This window comes from Uloborus diversus, chromosome 6 (genome assembly GCF_026930045.1).
Source record: "Uloborus diversus isolate 005 chromosome 6, Udiv.v.3.1, whole genome shotgun sequence".
Taxonomy (NCBI): domain Eukaryota; kingdom Metazoa; phylum Arthropoda; class Arachnida; order Araneae; family Uloboridae; genus Uloborus; species Uloborus diversus.
This window is the reverse complement of record NC_072736.1, coordinates 82,256,532-82,277,055: the sequence shown is the minus strand read 5'-3', so window position 1 is coordinate 82,277,055 and position 20,524 is coordinate 82,256,532. Positions and strand designations below refer to the sequence as shown.

Here is a 20,524-nt window from a genome sequence, read left to right as displayed (position 1 = left end):
TAAATGGTGAACTTACAAAAGAAAAGTTTGTTTGCATATATATATTATGGGCTTAGTAATATAAAAATATTAAGTATCTGAGGGTTGCCAACCTAGGAGAAACAATTTGAGGAGCATTCATACTAATTTTGAGGAGCAATATAAAATTTTGTGGAGCAGTTCCGAATTTTGTATAAAAATCAATTAAAATAACTAAAACCACTTATATAAAATATTTTTATAGCTCTAATAATCAATTTAAGCACTAGTATAAAGATAATTATTTTTAAATAAAAAATAGCTTTAAACATTATTTCAATCTTTGAGTATAAGCATCTTTAATTTCCCATATTTACATATCTGTTACGATAAAATAGCAAAATTTAAGCTTGAAAGCGTTGGATGGGAATTGCGGAGCAAAAGAACTTTTTTGCAGAGCTGCAGAGTTTTGCCATTTTTTCGGAGCAACTCCGCAAAATGAGGAGCAGTTGGCAACCTTGGTTGCACACACAACTCAAAGCTTTCTGCAAGTGTGGAAAACAATATACAGTGTGTGGATAAACGTTTTAGTAAGATAAATGCCTTTCGCCCTCAATCATGTATCCATGAAAGCAAAAAGTGAACTTTTTTAATGATTTGATTATTTTTAAAGATAAACAAAATTTTGTTTATCTTTAAAAACTGATAATTGTTGACAGTAATCAACAATTATCAGACAATGCACAGATCTGCAGCTGATTTACCTGTATAGCAGTGAACGTATTCATGTGCATGTGTCTGTACTATCCAGCAGTGGTGGCGATTCAGGGAGGGGGGAGCCACTGCCCCCGCAAATTTTTCATCATCAAAGACTGACTAAATGTTGAGATTTTAATTTCAAGACATTCTAGGTCAACATTAACATCACCAAATATTGCTTAACATTTCAGTTTTAAAACTTCATTTTTAAAAAATTTCCAAGAGAAAAATTCCCCAAACACACTTTCTCCTTCCTTTAAATTCAAAGATGACCTAAATTTGCGTTATAATGACTCCAGTTCGAGGGGGGGGGGAATCAGGAAGAGAATACTTCTAGATAGTGTAAAACTGCATTTTAAGACAGCAATTAAAAAAAAAGAATCATCTTTCTCTGAAGGAAGATCAAGACTGATTTCTTAGGATTTCATCAGTTAAAAAAAATACTGGCAGAACTTCCAAACCCATTTGTTCCTCCTAAAGTCAATAAAAGAGAAGTCTGAAATAATGTTTTAAAAGACATTTAAATATGTTTCAAACTTTGCAAAATTTAAGTCCTTCTAAGTTTGCTAAAGATGGTTTTACTTCGTGTCTTTAAGACATCAGTTTAAGCTTTTTTTCCGGGAAGAGCCTTCCTTACCCTTATACATTACTAAAGACAGTTTAAACGTCTTGGGTTTTTTTGAGCAATCACGAATTGTTTATTGTTTCCATTTGACTGTTGAATGATGACCCCTCTTTTTATATCCCCCCCCCGACTTCCTCTGCAGCACTACCGTTGACCGACTCCTCCCGATGTTGCTCCTCTAGCGAGTACCGTCTCCAGGTGGCGTCCACATCCTACACACAGGCGTACATACACACATGCACACGCCTGCACACATACACACACACGCGCGCGCGCCAACATACACAAGCTCGTGATTGCAAAAAAACATATTTTGAATTCAAGATACCAAAAATACAAATTTTCTTTCTTTTATATATATATATATTTTTAATTATTAATTAGACTATTTTAAAAAGAATTACGGGGGACAACCGTGGAAACTCCTCTCCATTCCCTAAACGTTGACAAACTATACTAAAACGGTGTTTTTAAAACTACAATTCCAAAATATTGCAAGAACATCAAAAGCCCCCCCCCCCCCTCCTTTTGTCACTCAAGATAACCTAAAATAGCCTTAAACTTCCTAAAAAATTTTGCCCCCAAACTTTTAAGTAACAGTCGCCGCCTCTGCTATCCAGCTATGATTATGGGGTGCAAAACAGTTATTCTTTAAAAATTCAAAGCCAACATCTTAAAATTCCCTTAAAATTAAAGCTTGTTATAAGCCAAAAGTTTCTAAACTGCATTAAATTCGTTAAAAATATTATTTTATGCTAACATATATCATAGTCAATTCAGCTTAATTGAAGCAAATTCTAATCGGCCATTTTGATGATGAAAAATGAGGGAAACTGAAAACTATGCAAGGCAAGTGATGCCACTGCCACCAATAGCTTTTTTTTAAAATAGCATTGCTCAGACAAAACAAAGGATAGTTTCAAATTTTATATCGATAGCAGCACCAGTCACTAAATTGAATTAGTACTTAAAAGCTTTCTCGTTAAAAATCTCAAACAAAGACATACATCAATCTACAGCAGACAGTTTTCAATTATCTATAATTTCTGTTCACTTGGCAATGTTATTTTAAGAAGATATGGAATTTTATGTCCATTTCATTTCTGCAAGAATAATATGCACAAGTAATCAGAAATAATTTTACTTTATGGATATTTTGCCAAGCTCTGTAAAGCTATTTATAGGAAGTTTAGTCTGAAAAGCACTAAACCAGTTTTATTTGGTTTGTTCAAATTATGTTACTTAATGATTTTTTCAAAAAGGAGAAAACCTTCATGAATGTAAAATAAGGTCAAGTATATTGAGTGTCACTTGCATTCGGGCAAAAATCTGAGTAATTCACTTCAGTTTTGTTAATTTTTCCATGCATGTACGTCATGATCAGCAAATACATTTTGAACTTTTTCATACACTCTATTTGTAACAATAGTCAGACCACCATTTGTTACAGAACGAGCAATTAATGTAACACTGACTATTGCACATGGACAAAACAGAAATATCAAAAAAAAAAAAAAAAAAATTCCTCACCAAAATCAGATCCAACTGAAAAGGTTGCCAAGTGCTCTAAGAAATAACGTGGGCTATCATCAGTTACATCACTCATTTGATCTGTATGAAAACAATATCACTTAATTATAATTATGTCACAAATCAATCACATAAAAAAAGAGCCAGAATAATAAATAATAGCAAACAATTTAACAAAAAAAAACATATTTAAAACATAATTCAGTTAACAATTATCATGTAATGAAAGGTATGCAAAATAATCAATAAAATGAATTAAGTTACCGAAAAAAAAAATAATCTTGTCATCATGACTACGTGAATAAACTTCAAACAATTAAATAATTAAGGCCGAAAGTTTAAAAACCAGAAAGGTGAAAGCAGAAGTCACTAAAAAGCATGTTTAAAGCAATATAAAACAAAAAATAAAATTGCCCAAATAATCTACTGAAATTGTTCACAGGTTGCAACCCACCAATAAAAAAACAAGTTGGGGTTATATTTGTTATTTTCAAAATAAATAAAACTTATTAAAAAACAGTTAATGAACAAACATGTTGTAATTCAATGATATTCATATCCTTGCAATGATCTTTTTAAAATGATTTTAAGTTTTGTAATTATTTAAGTTAATGAGACCAGTTTAAGACTCTTTTTCACCCAAATATCTGTGTAAAACAAAAGAAAAAACATTCTTTCTTTTTCATTTGAACCTTGTCATTTAAAATTATTTGAAAATAAACCATGATTCAGCAATAGCTACAATTTTCAGGTACCACACTAAAATACAACATACTTAAATTTAAGAGATTTGCTTTGTTTTGACTTCTAATTTTATTTCTTTTTTTAAGTACACATATTTACGACTACATTAAAATCAAGTACAAAATAAAATAAAGAAATCTTAAACCTTTTTTTTTGTTGTTGTTTTTGAAACAATATGAAAAAATAAAATTAGAATATTAGTTATTAAAATTTAGTGTCCCCCCCCCCCAAAAAAAAAGCAATAGTCAATAATTTAATAATTAAAACCAACTTCACCTTGAAACTACCATCAAAGGAAACAAAGAACTAAAATTAAATGTTTTTATTGTACATTAGATTAAACCTTTGTTAAGATTAACCTTTGTTAAATTAACAAAATCTTTTCTAATTTATCATTTTATTTCCACAAAAAAAGATATAAAGAGTATTAACATGAGTAAAATTCATATCACTCTAAATTTTGCTAAGATTAAAAACAAATGATTCTATGCACATGAAATATTCATCAATTAATCAAAGCAGGGGCACAGCCAGTGGGAGGGTCAACACCCAGAGACTTTGGTTTTACCTCACAGTAACCAAACTAATATGGTTACAGTCAGTAGCGTAGCTACAGGAGGCAGGGGGAGGGGGGTCCACCCCGGGTGTCACCCAAAGGGAGGGGGTTGACACCCAAAGTGGAATTGCAAGTTTTTGAAAAATATGAAGCTAAAATACATTCTAAGACTGCAAATTTGAATTTTCTTTTGAGGAGGGAGAGAGTGACACTACAAATTACCACCACAGGTGTTCTGAATGCTAGGTATGCCACTGAATATATTACAGACTTTTTATGGCCAACTCCCTCCCAGAAGGTGATTTCTGGCAGCATTAGTGCATCAAAATACTGACAATGAAAGCTTACAATAAACACATTGCGTGAAAGCTTACATGATGGGACAGTTTTTTTATTTGTTTATTTTACTTCCTTGGAGTATTTTTTGAGAAAGATTTTTTTTTTTTTTTTTTCAAAATCAAAACTGAATACAAAAAGAAATAACTGTAAAGATAGGACTGCTTACCAGAATTATATCCATTAGGATATCTGTTTCTGGAACCGCCCTTCATGTCGGAAGGAAGGTGATTTTCTGCAGTTGAATTAGTTACAACCCTATAAGAGAAGTAATAATACATCATTAAAATCTATTTAATGAACTTTCAACAGATGCATGTTACAAACAAAGACATTTTAGGTGTAAGCACTGGGGGGACTCTTCATAAAGTGGAATACTTGGCATGTTTTTCTCAAAGTAGTTAAAACAAAGCAATTACAGGGGTGTATAACACCCTTGTATAACACAGTTAATTCGTTCCATATAGTATCAAAACTGTGTTATACAAGACTTTTCTTATAGCTTTTTGACTTTATTTTTTACACTAATTAATCATGTACTTGATATATAAAAAATTCTATAAATAGTCAGATATTATCCACTTTATTAAAGCCAATCGCATTAGATGGCTGGGGCACCTCTTTAGACTAGGTAGTAGGGACCCAACCCATAAAGTCACCTTCTGGCTCGACTGTGCCGAAAAAGACTTAAAAACCGTTGGCCTCAGTGGATAGAGGAAATCTGTTTCTGACAGGATGGGATGGAGGAAACTGATTGAGACGGTCTTGGCCTGCCCTAGGCTGTAGTGCCGAAAAAGAAGAAAAGAATCATGTACTTAGTAAAAATCATGTCAATATGTATTGTGTTGTATCGAAACAGTGTTATAAGATACTGAGAAGTAATGTGAATCAAGGGAAGTGTACTGTGTTATATTGAAACCAAGTTTCATAAAAACAAAGTAAAAACTTATTAGAATTATTATCAAACTTTAACAGAATGTATTAAACAAAAAGGAAATTCCATGTGTTTCAAACATAACTTTCGTGTTACATCAAAACCATGAAGTATTAAATTCAAGTTTCGTAACACGTAATAATGAAACCGTGTTGGAACAATCGCAAATTTGGTACCGTCTAATATCAAAACCGTATTGTACAAGTACTGTGTTATACAGGGGATGCCTGTACTTGTTTGTCAAAAGTTGGCAAAAGAATGTTGCTGAAAGTTAAAATTAAATGCTTATTTCTAAACAAAACAAGCAACTAAAAAAAAAACAAAGCTCTATTAAAAAAATAATAATAATCCACCAAATAATTAAGTTAAGGCATCATGAAGTAAAATAATCCACCAAACAAATATATGGGTGATTCGCTTCAAATAGGCTAAATTAATGTCCAGAGCCACATACTCATTAGTTTATCATTGTTTTCAAAATAAATTTAACAAGCATGCATAATAGGATGTTTAGAAGTTATTTTGGGATTTTTTATTAATTTAGATATTTACAAATGAATTAATATTGCAATTCAAATCAAGCATTCGTCACTCCCTCATACTGTCCCCACACAAGATTTTCACTTTTAAAGTTAATTTTTACAATACTGAAGTATAAATGTATTATTTTTTTTTAATTTGATTTTATGTTCAAATGGGGACTATAATATAACATTCTTATAATTTATTATTATAAATATTAACTTTAATATCATTACTGAATGTTGTTACAACCCTCTTACATCACTCCTTTACTGATTCATCAAAGTTCCTCTAACTGCTGCTAGAGGGCACACTATGTTAGTTGATGGAATAAGAATGTTTTAGTAGCCTTCACAAGCACATTGCATTTATATATATAAAAAAAAAGTAACTTGCTTTTTAGTTCTAGGGTTCACAGACTGAGGTTTTGAGAGTGTATTGAAAGTTTTTTTTTAACCTCGTCACTCCCTCATCAGCCCTTGATGAATACAAGTAAATATTAAAAATTCTTATTACCATTGATTTATAAGTATTTAGGTATAGAGAATAAATAGGTGGACATTCGGGGGAAAAAAGCGTGTTTTTGTACTTAAACTTAAAAAAAGGAACATACCTATTTCGAGTACCCGTATTTTGGAGAAAATCATGGTTATCAACAACTCCAGGCATTTTTTAAGCTCAATTGTTGCTGCCACCTGTAATGAAAAGAACAAAATAGATTTTTAAAAGGCACCAAAAGAGATCAAAGCAATGTCCAATCATCACTAGAATAATGAACACAAAATTAAGAATCTAATTTACAAGTAACACAACATGATTAGGCAAATTCAGACATTTTTACCACATGCATTACTTTCATAATTATGTACATACTTGTTTTCCAATTACCATAACTTAAACATGATAAGCACCACAAGCTTAAGAATTTGGGAGGGAAGCAATTTTCAAATACCCCAATGAAATTTCAAATTTCACTGACTTATGAAACATGAGCATGCGTCAGTAGTGCAACAGAGGTTTGCAGGATTGGCTCAAGCAAAGGGCACAATAGCAAGAGAGGCGGCAATTCACCAAGATTTTTCCACAAAAAAAAAAAAAAAAAATTATGATTTTTAAGTGAACTTTTTTAATGACTTTTTCCTAGAAAAATAAAAAAAAAGAGCGAGGGGAGAGGGGGAGGGATCTAATCCTGAAAGAAAAAACAGTTTGCATGTGTGAAGCATTGAGTCAGTTTAATACCTCTACACAGCAGTGGCAAATCTAGGAGGGATGCGGAATGTCTCCCCCCTCCCCAAACGATTCATCTTTTTGGGAAGGGGGTGTCATTTTAACTCTCGATGGGAAAACAAATATATTGAAACACTCTTTAATTATTCTCATAATTCTCATCCTGAAAACATCACAAAAGAGTGTCTAAAACTGAGTCTTTCAATCGAAAACTTCAATTCTATTCTGAGAGAGCGCTCCCCCCCCCCCCCTCCTGTCTAGTGAACAACATAACAGCTTGTCTGAAATTTTTACTTCAATTTCGAAATTTTTCTGAGGGAAAGCCAGTAGCGTACATAGACTTTGGTGCCCCCCCTCCCCCCCGCAAAATAAAATTTTTAAGTGCATTTTTTAAAAATTTTAACTTGGTAATTTTTTCAGAGTGTGCAATCTCTATACTTCTCATCCCCCCCTCCACCCCCACCCCCCACCGCGAAGGTGCTACATACGCTACAGAGGAGAGCCCAAGAAAACTCCTCCTCCTAGCATCTCTGAAAGTTGGCTAAAACCACGTTTTTGGAACTTCAATTTTGACGAGTTTCTGGAGAAGGCCTCAAATCTCTGCTTCTCCTAACATCCCCCCGGGAATGGTTTAAAACTGTGTTTTTCCCACAATAATTTCGAAAATTTCTGGGGAAGTCCCTGTAGCTCCCTCTTTCTAGATTGGTTGAAGATAATCCAGAGAATTGCGGTTTTAAAATTTCAATTTCAAAAAATTATTGGGGAAAGGCACACAAACCTCACCTTCCTCAATACCTAATATTACCAAAGATCGTCTAAACTGCATTTTTAAATCTACAATTTCAAAAAATTTTCGTGGTAGAAATCCCCGGACCCCTTATCTCTGAGTGGATGTATAAAATACATTTAGGTTCATTGTTAATACTTAGATCTAGTAATGACTTCTTTCTTTCTCCAAAACCAGAAGCTAAATCCACCCTCCATCTCTTGCTACTCATATGATATGCGTTTGAAAATATTAAGGGGCGGCCGAACTTTACCCCCCCCCCTCCCCCACACACCAGTTTTTTGCCCTCTGCATGAAATAGGAACCCCGAGTAATTTTACTTTTATACTTCTTTTAATCTTCCAATCATAATAGATTCTTTGTAAATGTTTTAACTTTCACTTATTTATTTTTTTAATTATTTTCTTGCTTTTAGAAAATGTGTAAATTATGTTCATTGTACACATTGTCTTTCTTCTGGTGGTTTTAAACAAAAATTTAAAAATTAACTCCCTTTTGAGGAAAAAAAATGCATTAGTATTATAAATAGAACTAAAAAATGTACCCTGTTTTTGATTCAGGAACGAAACACTATTTATATTTAATAAACAAATTGCTAAAATGTGTATTGATTTTGCTGAATTTTTAATAAATTGGTACAGGGGCAGCGCTACTCTTATAGTTTGCCAGGGGCACTAGACCCCATAGATACACCACTGGCATGCATACATGCATGCACACCTACATCAAATGAGAAAAGACATTAGGCATCATTTAAAAAAAAAAAATATTGTCTCCAAATTTGAAGAATCGTCCAAGAAAATTTGAGCTGTAAGGAAATTATTTTCGGAGGTCACAGTGACCTGCCATTGGTTTTCACATGTCTCTGGCATATTTTAAGAATTTTTAGCAAATTATTTCAAATTCATTTAACTCAGTTCATGGACGTTAAAAACCTTGAACAATTTTTCAAAAAGATGAAAGTTCTATAAAGATCGAGCACAAACCAATTTTCAATAACGTAGAAAAGCAATCCAAGTAGAGTGAGAGAAAGAGAGGAAAATTTTAAAAAAAATCAAACTTCAAAAAAATAATTAAAAAGCAATTTTATTTTCCGAAACACACATACACACACAACAGAAAACTGCATTAAAATTTCATGCCACTCGCGACCAAGGAAAAAAAACACCACATCACTCCAATAATCCAAACAATTCAAATTCCACAAACGTGAGTTCATTCTAGCGTTACCCGGTATTCCAAACATTCATTCATCATCAGAACCCGACAAAACGCCTGTCCGCTTCTTCAAATGCACAAAGATAATGATTTCTTATGCAGTAAAACGAAAAAACAATTACATTCGAATGTTTATCACATGTGCATTCCTAATACAATTAAACCAAAAACTGTAAAATCATCCTCTAAACACTGACTAAACCAAAAAACTGAAAAATCACCCCTCTAAAAATTTCAATGGAACAGCCTGCGCTATGCCCCTCCCCCTCCCCCCCCCCCCCCGTAGGCATCCCTGAAGAACAACCCCCTCCCCCCTCACTAGTTCAGGTTTAAGTTTCATTGCATTATTCAGGAATTTCAAGACATTTCTTTGACAAAAATTGTTCGTTTTCTCGGGAAATCCGCTAAAATGGTTGAATATTATTCCAAATGAAATTAAGCTAGGATCAGCAACCTCTAGTTCAGTTTTGTCCGCTAAATCATCTATCGACTGCTGAAAACACTTGCTTCTAGAAAGCAATATGCTTAAAGTAATGCCCTCGGGTTTGAACATAAAAATACAGACTTGCCAACCTAGACAAATGAAAAATCCTGCAATTTGCATGATAAAGCCTGCAATTTTATTTATCAACGTACCGACATATCAAAATCGCAATAATATCTTACTTTCAGAACAGAAAAGTTTTAATCATAATATGCTAAGATTAAAATGATGGCATTGTGTTATAAACGAATTTTTTTACACAGAAAATATGGATTTTATACACAGAAATAAAACAATTTGAAGTTTAATTATTCTTTTATTAATAGAACTAGTAATTAACTGTTGAGGTATAATAGCAAAATGAATACTATTAATCTAAAGCATTTCTAAACAATTAATAAGCATATACTTGTCAAGATATTACATTTGATAAGAAAATTTTGCTTTAAAAAAAATATTTTATGATTTTAAAGAATTAAAAGTGCAAGATTTTGCCTTTTTTAAAAATAAATCATCAAACTTTTTTTCGAAGCAAGGAGCTTTCATTTTGGACTTGACTGTCAGCAAGCTTTCTAAATTTTCATTTGATAACTGAGAACGAAACTGAGTGTGGGTTTTGGTTACCATGCTAAAAATTCTCTCGCATTCTGCATTACTGTGTGGTAAAGTAAGCAGAGAGAGCATAAATTTACATAGCAGATCATATTTTTTTTCAGTATAATTACTCAGTTTCGCCCACTTCACATCCATTCTTTTTTCAGTTACAATATCCTCAGGCAAAGCTTCTACTTGGAGAGAGCAAAACTGAACTTGCAGTTCATCTAGTAATGCATCAGAACTTTGATATTTTAGAAGCTTTGTCAACACTGGAAATTTTTGGCAGAAGAACTGTACACTAGAAAATGAAGATGTCTCTAACTTATTCAAGTTCAATACTTGAGCATTAATTAATACTTCATCATTAAATGGGAACTTACGATACATATAATCACAGACAGTAGTGAAATAAATCCTAACTGACTTAAAAAACTCTTTTTTTTTACTTGGTTTTAAGGATTCCACCACTTTTGAACATGTTTGTCCAATCACAAGATCTGAATCTAACCTCTGATTTTCCACACTATGATATTTTACATCTAACAATGAAGTACTGGTTTTAATTGCTGAAGGAACAATAAATCTGGATAAAACATTCCTAAAAGTTGTAATTAAAATTTCATGAAGAATATGTATTTGTGGAGATCCTGACTGCAACTTGACATTGGGTTCTTCAAAAAGTGGTATAGTATGAGTTAAAAATAAGCAATAGGCTTTACTTAAATCAGAAGTTAGAAACATAAAGATTCTTTCTTCTCTCGAAAGAATATTTTTGGACAGTTTATGATCACCAACATCAGGATCTAATTTCTGTCTTTTAACAGCGCTAGATTGAAAATTAGCTCTAGATGATGTTGACTCTACTACTTGCATGTTAAAACGGCTGCTTGTTTCAGAGGCCTTTACTTTTGGAATTTTGTAATCTTTTAAAGTATTATTTGAATTAGGCTTGCTTTTCAGTTCTTCTTTGAAAAAAGATACCAACGGATCCCACTGCTCCAACAGGCGTTTTAGAGAACGCCCTAATGAAAGCCATCTAGTTGATACATGTTTTATTATTTTTCTTGTCTCTGTATCATGCAATGCCTGAAATTGCTTTAATTTTTGTTTTCTTTTGGAACTTTTATCTAAATAGTAATATATGTCAATAACATATTCCTCGACATTTACAGGGAGCATAGCTGCACCTTTTTCAGCTGCGAGATTTAAAAGATGGCAAGGGCAGCCAATAACACATAAATTGGAAATGCTTTTACTCATAATGCCAGCAGCACCAATTTTTTTTCCTATCATCACAGGGGCATTATCAGCCCCGAAAGCTAGGCAATTGTCCAGATCAATTTGGTTTTCATTCAATGCGCTTAATAAAAGATGAGATATGTTTACCCCAGTTCCATCTGATTCTAAAACAGGTGAACACAGCAAAGAAGACTCAATTTGCAATGAAGATTCATTATAATATGTGACACAAATTGGATATAATTTACAATCAGTTTTGTTACTACCATCAGTAGCAATTGAAAAAGGACTTTTCTTCAGTATTTCCACAATACTTTCTTTTTCAAACTTTGCCATCTCTTTAATGACTGCAGTAGTTTTGGTCCTTGCGCACCCATATTTTTTTGCGATATCGCTATCGGGGAACATCTTTCGGAACAACGCTCCAACGTGATCACTAGCATGAATTGCGACATTATGCTCCACAATAAACGTAGTAAAAAGAGCTTCCGCACGGATAACATTCAAGTCTTGATTAGACTTAAGGGCATCAAGTTTTTTATTATTTTTTAAGCTAGCCGAGTTCCGTGTATGTTTCTCTGTGCTTATATGTTTTTCTATGTCAGCTTTACCTCGATGCAAAATGGAGAAGTCACAGGCACAGGTGGAGCAAAACGCAAAGTGTTCGCCTTTTCTTGACGATTTGATTGACGGAAATTGTTCAGTGTAGCTTTTGCTGAATGCCGTCCGATATTTTTTTGACATCGTTTCGCACTTTACAATTTATATTACTCAACACGCAACACAACATACATGTACATTTACAATTTACATTACACAATTCGCACTCGCACCGGCCGACACAAACAACAAACAAGTTCTGACCACGTGAGCTAGCAGGAAAACCGTCAAAGTTAAAGTTATTTTAGTTCACCTGTTTCTTCCAATGAGACACGCTACGTGATCAACGACGTACTCCGTAGAAACAAGCGAGTCCCATGTCGTAGCCTACGAAAATTCTGTCCGTTAACCTCTGTGCTGCATTGCATTTTCGTAGGCTACACCTGCGTTTCGGCAGTTTGGCAAAACGCCAAAAAACTGTTTGAGAGCTTTGCGGGCGGTTTTTTTTTCTCTTTTCAATCAAAATGAATATTTTTTTGAAGAAATGTATTAATTTTTGGTGCTGTTAAGTTTTTGAACAAAAATCCGGAGATATCAGCGCTAAATCCGGATGTGTCGAAAATAACGTAAAGTACGGAGACTCAGGCCTAAATCCGGAGGGTTGGCAAGTCTGAAATACATGCTTACACGTGGAAAAACCAAGTCATTCAAATACCCTCATTTTCATGACAGTAGTGAATGCGTTTTTCTTTTTAGAGGTTGATGAAATGACACAAGATGATGTATTAGATTTGCCACATTAGCCGAATGGATTTGACCAAGCACAAGTTCAAAGTAATTTGTAGCAGTTGAGTCGAGTGCAAATCGGATTTCGAAATTGTTCGAAAAGTTCAAATCGTGGATGCAACAATTTGCAGTGATGAAGAGACCCAAGTACCGCCTTTCAGAGAAGGCGATAATTTTGTTGTGATGTTTCTATGAACCAGAGACATTCACAGCCAACAATTTTAAAATAGTACACCTCGGTTGTAATGACGTTGGAGGGTTCACGGAATTAGTGACAGCATAACAAATTTGACCTTGAGAAATACATTTTATGATGATGGAAGAATATTTATTTATTATTTATTGCATAAATCTAGTATACAAAATTCTAATAAATATTATCTGAACCATTTTGGGCATCAAAATTCTAGAATTCTTCCCCCCTCCCCCTCTTGAATACTTTCTCCGGTGTTGCAATGAAGAAAGTTTATGGTAGGGTAAGTAGGTATGCTGTTGCGGTTTTCGTCTGTGTGGTTGATTTTGTGACCAACTTTTATTTCGTAACTGATCCTCCGAGTTTGTTATTTCTTTATTAGTTTCACAAACTTTCATAGCTTCGCATACACCCATATTTTTTCGAGCTATTAGACTTCTACGTTTGAATTTATGGAGTTCCAGGAAACAAACAGAGCGTAGTACTGCCGTGCTGAGCGCAAAAATTGTATTCGCACTTTTTATCAAAATTGAGTTAAGGTCACCAGGTGGTCCTTTGTCACATATTTTACCTAAATACAATGTTTTATGGTCATTTGTCAGTGGGAATTTTTTTTTTTTTTTTTTTTTTTTTTTTTTTTTTAAATCTGGAATAGTAGCATTTGAATCAAATACAAGGGGCACAAAACGTTAAATAGCAATTTCTCATTTTGAACTCAGCCTGCAGATACCACTTTTGCGCTTAGCACGGCAGAGTACAGATAACGGCTAATAACTGCAACTAATCCAGTTAGTTACAACTGCAGCACTCATGACTTTTTTCCATCTAAAGTCCTAAGAATTTTATTTGAGAAACGATTAAGTCAAAAATGAAATCGAGGAATAAATGACGTTAAAATCGGGGTCGTCATTTAAACTATGACATTGCGAGGCGCTTTAACCTCATTCCAAATGAGGATCTGCAGCAACACTTTATAAGCGATACGTCATTAAAAGTGATGTCGTTAATAATGAGTTCGACTGAACGTAAGATATAAGATGACAAAGAAAAATTGAAAAACTTAAAACTATACTTTTCAAATGCATGAAAGATATTAGGTGAATTACATAACGTCATTTATTTCACCGAAATAAGTATATTTCAAACAACAAGTAAACACACCAGTTGTGGCTAAAGCCCTCGATCCGTCTCTTAAGTGGCGACACGCTCCAGCGTCCGCCATTTTGTGTCGTTCCGCAACTTTCTCCCTATTCTCAACAGTAGAAAAATGCAGAGTTTCGCTCATTGAAACGTATCTTTTTATCAACGAATGTTTGCAGATTTTTGATCGTTACTTATGTTACTGATAATATACATACAAAAATGTTGAATTTTACCTTAGTAAAATCTTTTTTTTTATTATTAAACCGAATATTGGTAAAAAGGTGTTTTGAAGAAATTTTCGACTATTTTTAAGAGTAATTTCTTTTTTTCCCCCATATAGACCTGAGTTACAAATTACTTGAAGTGTTTTAAATATGCGTTTTATTATTAGAAAGTTGGTGTAGTAGAACCAGGGGCGGATACAGAAAAATCTCTCGGAGGGGACCCGGGAAATTGAATAGCACCTCCTCCTTCCCCTTGCCACATACGGTATTTCATAACAAAGTTTTCATTACTTTATTTTAAAATGTCTTTTTTTTAATTTTTTTAGGATCCCTTAAGCTAATGATCCACTTCTAAGAACATACATATTATGTACCAATATACTTTGAATGTGGACGTAAAACATCTTTAACTTTTCAAGCCAATTAAATACTAAACCATAATAATGTTACCGAAATGCTATACAATTAGCGGTTTTAATTTTAGGAACAATGTCGTAATGATTATAACACGAGGGCAAGGTTATTCAATAAAAAAAAATACCCATACATCATTTGAGGTTTTAATATTTTTTTATAGTACTTAAACTATAAAATATTATTTAATTAAAAAAAATCATAGCTATTAAACATGTAAGTTTTACTGAAAAATTCAGGACAATTTCTGTGTGGATTTCGAAGCAGTTGCTGATTGTTCTTGAAGCCATGATACAGTTGAAATAACATATTCATATTACATACCACCTCCATTAATATCATGGTTTTCTCAAGAAACTACGATATGATTTCTTTCATTTTGCATTTTTTATAAGCTGAAAAAGAAAAAGCTATTCTTTCGCAAATAGCTTTCTGGATCAAAATAATTCTTTTAGGCACGCCAGTACATTTTTTGAAGAATGTTAGTTATTGATTCCATCATAGAAAAATTAATGGACGAATCGCGATATTACGTTCCCTTAAATTCAAAACCAGCTAGTTAAATGTATAAATGCATTCTGCCACTCTAGGACTCCAGTATGACTTCTTTAGCAAACAAAAATGCTATTATTCAAAATATGCTCTATGTGTGTTTTGTGTTCTGTTTAATTAACTATATAAAAGAACGCTATGGAGAAGTCAATTAAAAAATTGTGAATAAGATATTTAAATAAATTCATCTTTTTTTGGGGGGGGGCACGGGCCTCCTCCCCCCTTAAATCCACCACTCAGTAGAACAGTAGTGAGCTAAATTAATTACGTCATAAATTATTTGTGGGCAACAGTTTGAACTTATTCATGCAAAGCAGTATCATTTATATTACTAATGTGTGTAGTTTTCTTTCTTTTCTTTTTTTTTTACCAACACTTTCTTGTTTTTCATGACGATTTTACATTAAAAAAAGCCTTTCATTTAAACCTGATTTTTAAGGATACTACTAGTTCTTAAAATTTCTACGAACTGATAATAAAATGTAACCAGTTTTAAATCAATATTAAAAAAAATAATAATTGAAATATTTGATACCAATAGGAATTCAAATAAAAGAGTGCAGATTACATCTGTGACGAACTGTTATAAATAGTAATAATGAATTTGTAAATTAACAGATACTGGGATAAATTATATATATATATATATATATATATATATATATATATATATTATTAAAAAAGTTTTCACAATAAAATAAAAATTAAACGAAAACAGATTTTTTTCCGGGCAAAAAAAAAAAAATCTTCACGTAATTATATAGCTTGGCTTGAGTTACATGTTACTGTAATCTCAAAGAAGCTTAATTTTTTTTAATGTATAATTTCATACTTTTAATATCTTAATTTTTACGCGCAAAATAGATAAATAATTAACTTGGCAACACACTGAAACTCATGGCTATGACACAATTAAAAGCAAAACGACGTGTTCTTAAAATAATTTTGCTACAGTTATTGAGACATTTTGAAACTAACTAAACAATAGAAAATTTACATTAAAAATAAATAAAATAACTAGTATATTTAAATTTTGACGGTTTTGATATCTTAAACTCAGAAAAATCAGTTTTGAAAACAGGGCAAATATTTTACTACTGCTAGCAATTTATTAGGTGCCATTACATAGTTGAGCTTTACAATATTTGAAGGAACTATTTATCATGATTTTAGTGAATGTCCTTATTATCCCATGAAAATTAACAAACCATCAGACAGTTTCATGAAAAGTAAAAAATATTACAATTTCAACTAGAGTTTCATAAAGTATCTGAAATTGCGCATCAGTATTGATGAAAACATTTAAAATACATAAATAATCTTTCAATGTACTTCGATATAGTAATTTTGAACTGTTAGAACATCTTAATGCACTACACCAAGGCATCTTCACACTAAAGATAGTGTTTGATGAAAAATACGAATAGCAAAGAGAAAATATCTAGTATTCCGCACAGTGAAATCACACAGGCAACGACACAAAATGGCGGACTGAACCCACGTGACTGCCCGCCTCCAATCGCAGTCGAAAGCGGCGCGCACTGCATGGATCAAAGTGTGTCGCCACTTAAGAGACGGATCCAGGACTTTAGTTGTGGCTAGTGCTTCAATAGTGGCCACTTCAAGGTTTAGTGCACATTTGAATCCATTGGGAGACCTGGAATCCTATTTTTCTTAAATATAAACCTTGAAGTGGTAACTACTTAAGCACTGGCCACTACTGGTGTTTAAACTTAGTTAAATTCTTAAAAAAAGAACTTTCTCACTCAAACAAATTCTGATGATATTATTCGACGATCGCCCGTTACGACTCTTAACAATAGCATTAAAAAAAAAAACCCAGTCCCTTGGAGCTTGAATCTATTTGAAGAATGGGGTCGTTTCCAAAATTTTAAAAGTATTTTTTTTAAATAATTTGTTTAAGTTTAATATTTTAAAAAAATTACTTAAATCGGTGCGCTTTCATTACTTACATTTCTTGCCGATGACATCACAAATGATGAAATGCCATTCTGTGTTGCCATTCACAGAGCAAAATATTTAATTCGCATCTTTACTCACGTGTATTGGCAACGTTTGGGTTGCGTTTAGGGCAAGCGTAGAGCGCAATTTTAATTCGCTTCTTGATTATCATAACGTGGAAACGCGGTACAAAATGCGCCAAAAAGCATCATTTGTGACGTCATCAAGACCACGCCTTGTTTGCAAAATCGGACATTTTAAAAAATTAATTAAAAAATAACTGTTGGGGAAAATGAAAGAATTTTCTGGGTCCATGTTATTTTCTTCACTTATTCTATTAATTTCGTGACTAAAAGTATAACTTTTGACTGAAGGAAACAACCCCATTGTTTCTTTCTTTTTTGAATTTATGGCAATATTTTTAAATGTCAGAATAATCGTTTTTACATCTCAAATCATCGATGGATATTTTCAAGTTTGAACTTTTGATTTTGTCGTTTCCAGAAAATATTTTTATACGTCAGGTGTTATTTTTTCTTTTAAAGTTCATAATTTCAAACGTAGCCATTGCTTTAGAACGTTACATTTTTAGAAATCGATGAACGTTTAAAAGTTGCAGAATATTTTCAGATCCCATAACGATTTCAGAATTTTTGGGAAATATTAAAAAGTCAGAAGATGCTTTGAAGTAGAAGATGATGTTTGCGATGCCGGTAATGTTTCGTGGTCCAAATCGGAAAACATTAGACGAAATAAACAGGTTTTGGAGCACTCAAGACATTTCTCTAAAAATGTAATGAATCTTATTTCGATAACTGACTCGGATTATAAACGCGATGAATCACAATGAGTTAACATCTATGGTTTCACACAGGTCATGTCAAGGGTTTTTTGAACTGATTAATTTAGATTAATATATTCTGAGAACCTATAAAAAAAATACATGAATGTGTTAGGTCATAACATCCGACAGAAATTGCGAAATCTATGCAATTCCAACACTTGATTAACAGCAATGAGAACATGAAAACGAATGACGAATGAAAAAGTTATTTATTCAGAGAACGATCCAGTTACATAACCCAGATTGACAAAAGTTTCGAGAGGAAATCGATAATTGCTATACGATGATTAATATGATCAAAAAAACGAACTTCAGCAACATCTGTTCGAAAACAAATACGACACAGCGTAAGCTGAAATGAGGTACAGAAAAACATATTGTTTTTTACCCTTTTTGCTAGTTTTAACTTTTATTGGGGTAAATTGCGATTTTTGAGGTGGTGGAGTTAATGTCATTTTTCTAGGCGTCGCTCATCCTCATTTTTAATAGCCAATGATCGAGTAACGCGCGTGTTTCAACAATGAAACTCGGCCACGGCATGATAATTTGATAATGTGCTTTGGTAATGTTCAACATGTAGGCTTCATTGCATAGGCGACCATATGCAAAGTTGCAAGGGGGGGGGGGGGGGGGGGCTCAAATATTTTCCCCGTGGTTTAGCTGAATATTTTCCCCGTAGAAACTGATTTCAGGACAGATTAGAGCCATTAAAATTTGACATTTTTAATAACTTATTCATTAATGGCTGGAGAAGAAATGTTTTTACATTTTTGCAAAGAAAAAAGTAGTAAAAGCAAGGAAGTTCTAAATTCAAAGGGGGGCTCGAGCCCCCCCCCCCTTGCTCCCCTATATGGACGCCCTTGCTTTATTGTGACAAGGCTGAACTGGATCCGGTAGCTTAACTGTTTTACTGGCAAGACTGTGTCATTTCAGGGGAATAAAGAAACGAAAAAGCCGTCAACAATGAAATCTATCTACTGGAGTTAGGGTGAATTAATCCACTGGAGTTAGGGATAAAATTTCAACTATCAAAATATCACCAAACAGGCAATTGCTTCGTTCAACTGTAGAAGAAGAAAAGCAATTTTCACCCGTCATACCTTGACGGGCGACTTTCTAGTTTAGTAGTATAGTTAGGATTAGAGATTAAGAAGCAACGGTCGAAATCTTTGTACACAGTAAGTCTATCAACTTAAGGCTGCACGCTAAAAGGTGATGTGAGGTGGTGACAACTACAGTAAGTTTATCTATCTTTTTTGGGAACTGGGCATTTCGTTTCAGAAATAGAGGTGGTGTCACTTCTTCATGAGTTTATATATGCAAGCACATCAAAGTGAATGTATTATCGCAGGAACAAACGAATACTAACGCTTAATCTTAAAAATAGATGTTTTTCGAAATTACAAATTTTTCGTTAACATATTAAAATTTTAGCAAAAGTTAAGCAACAACTAAGTTTTGTAATTTGGAGAAATTTTAATCATCGTTACATGGGAGGGTTAGTTTGGTAGCATGTAATTTTTATCGCAATACAATAACATAAATTACAGTCGGTATGCAATTTTCAAGTTTTACAGGGGCGCCACGAAGAGGCTCACGACGCAGACAGCGCCATTGAAATTTTTAAGGGGGCGGGGTGATTTTACAGAGTTTCTATTCTCATTTGGGGGGAATCTTTATTGGGGGATCCTCCGTTGCAATTGAAGGGGGGGGCAGGGATGCAGAGAGACAAGGCGGTTGACCACTTTCATTCTCCTAAAATTAGTCTTACCAGTAAAGCAGTTGTTAAGTTACCGGATCCAGTTCTGCTTTGTCAAAATAAATCATTTCCTGCATGTCAAACATTGCGAAAAATATTAGCAAATTACAAATAGCTTACCGAATTTTTGATGCTTCAACAATGAAATAACGTCGTCACTGATGCTATGGCGCAAGTTTCATTGTTGGTGACATCGCAGCGTTACTCGATCAGTGATTTCGGCTGTTATATATATAAGGATGCTTATCAATGCGAAGTTTTCATCTTTCTTTCAGAAACCAATTTCTACCATTTGGCTTTATTTTTTCAGCAATGATTCTTAATAATGAATGAAAACTGTTGGTTGTTTTGGAAGACCAGTACAGCCTTACCAGTAAATTACAGTTCAGTGACCAGTTCAGCCTTGTCAAAATAAAGCATTTCCTTGCATGTCAAACATTACCAAAAAATATTATCGAATTATCCTGCTTTGGAGCGAGTTTCATTGTTGGTGACGGAAGGAGCATTACTCGATCAGTGAATTCGCTATTA

The 20,524-nt window shown here is 33.3% G+C and overlaps 1 protein-coding gene across 1 annotated transcript in view; it reads right to left on the bottom strand.

Annotated features, from left to right (window-relative positions):
* Window positions 1-20,524, bottom strand: part of LOC129224841 (epidermal growth factor receptor kinase substrate 8-like) — a 136,550-nt gene that overhangs the window by 58,616 nt on the left and 57,410 nt on the right. Inside the window, exons 2-4 of the mRNA XM_054859387.1 lie at window positions 6,578-6,659; window positions 4,678-4,766; window positions 2,873-2,953 (exon numbers count right to left, since the gene is read on the bottom strand). Coding sequence (XP_054715362.1) covers window positions 2,873-2,953; window positions 4,678-4,766; window positions 6,578-6,633 — 226 coding nt within the window. The 5' untranslated portion in view covers window positions 6,634-6,659. The remainder of the gene's footprint in view (window positions 1-2,872; window positions 2,954-4,677; window positions 4,767-6,577; window positions 6,660-20,524) is intronic.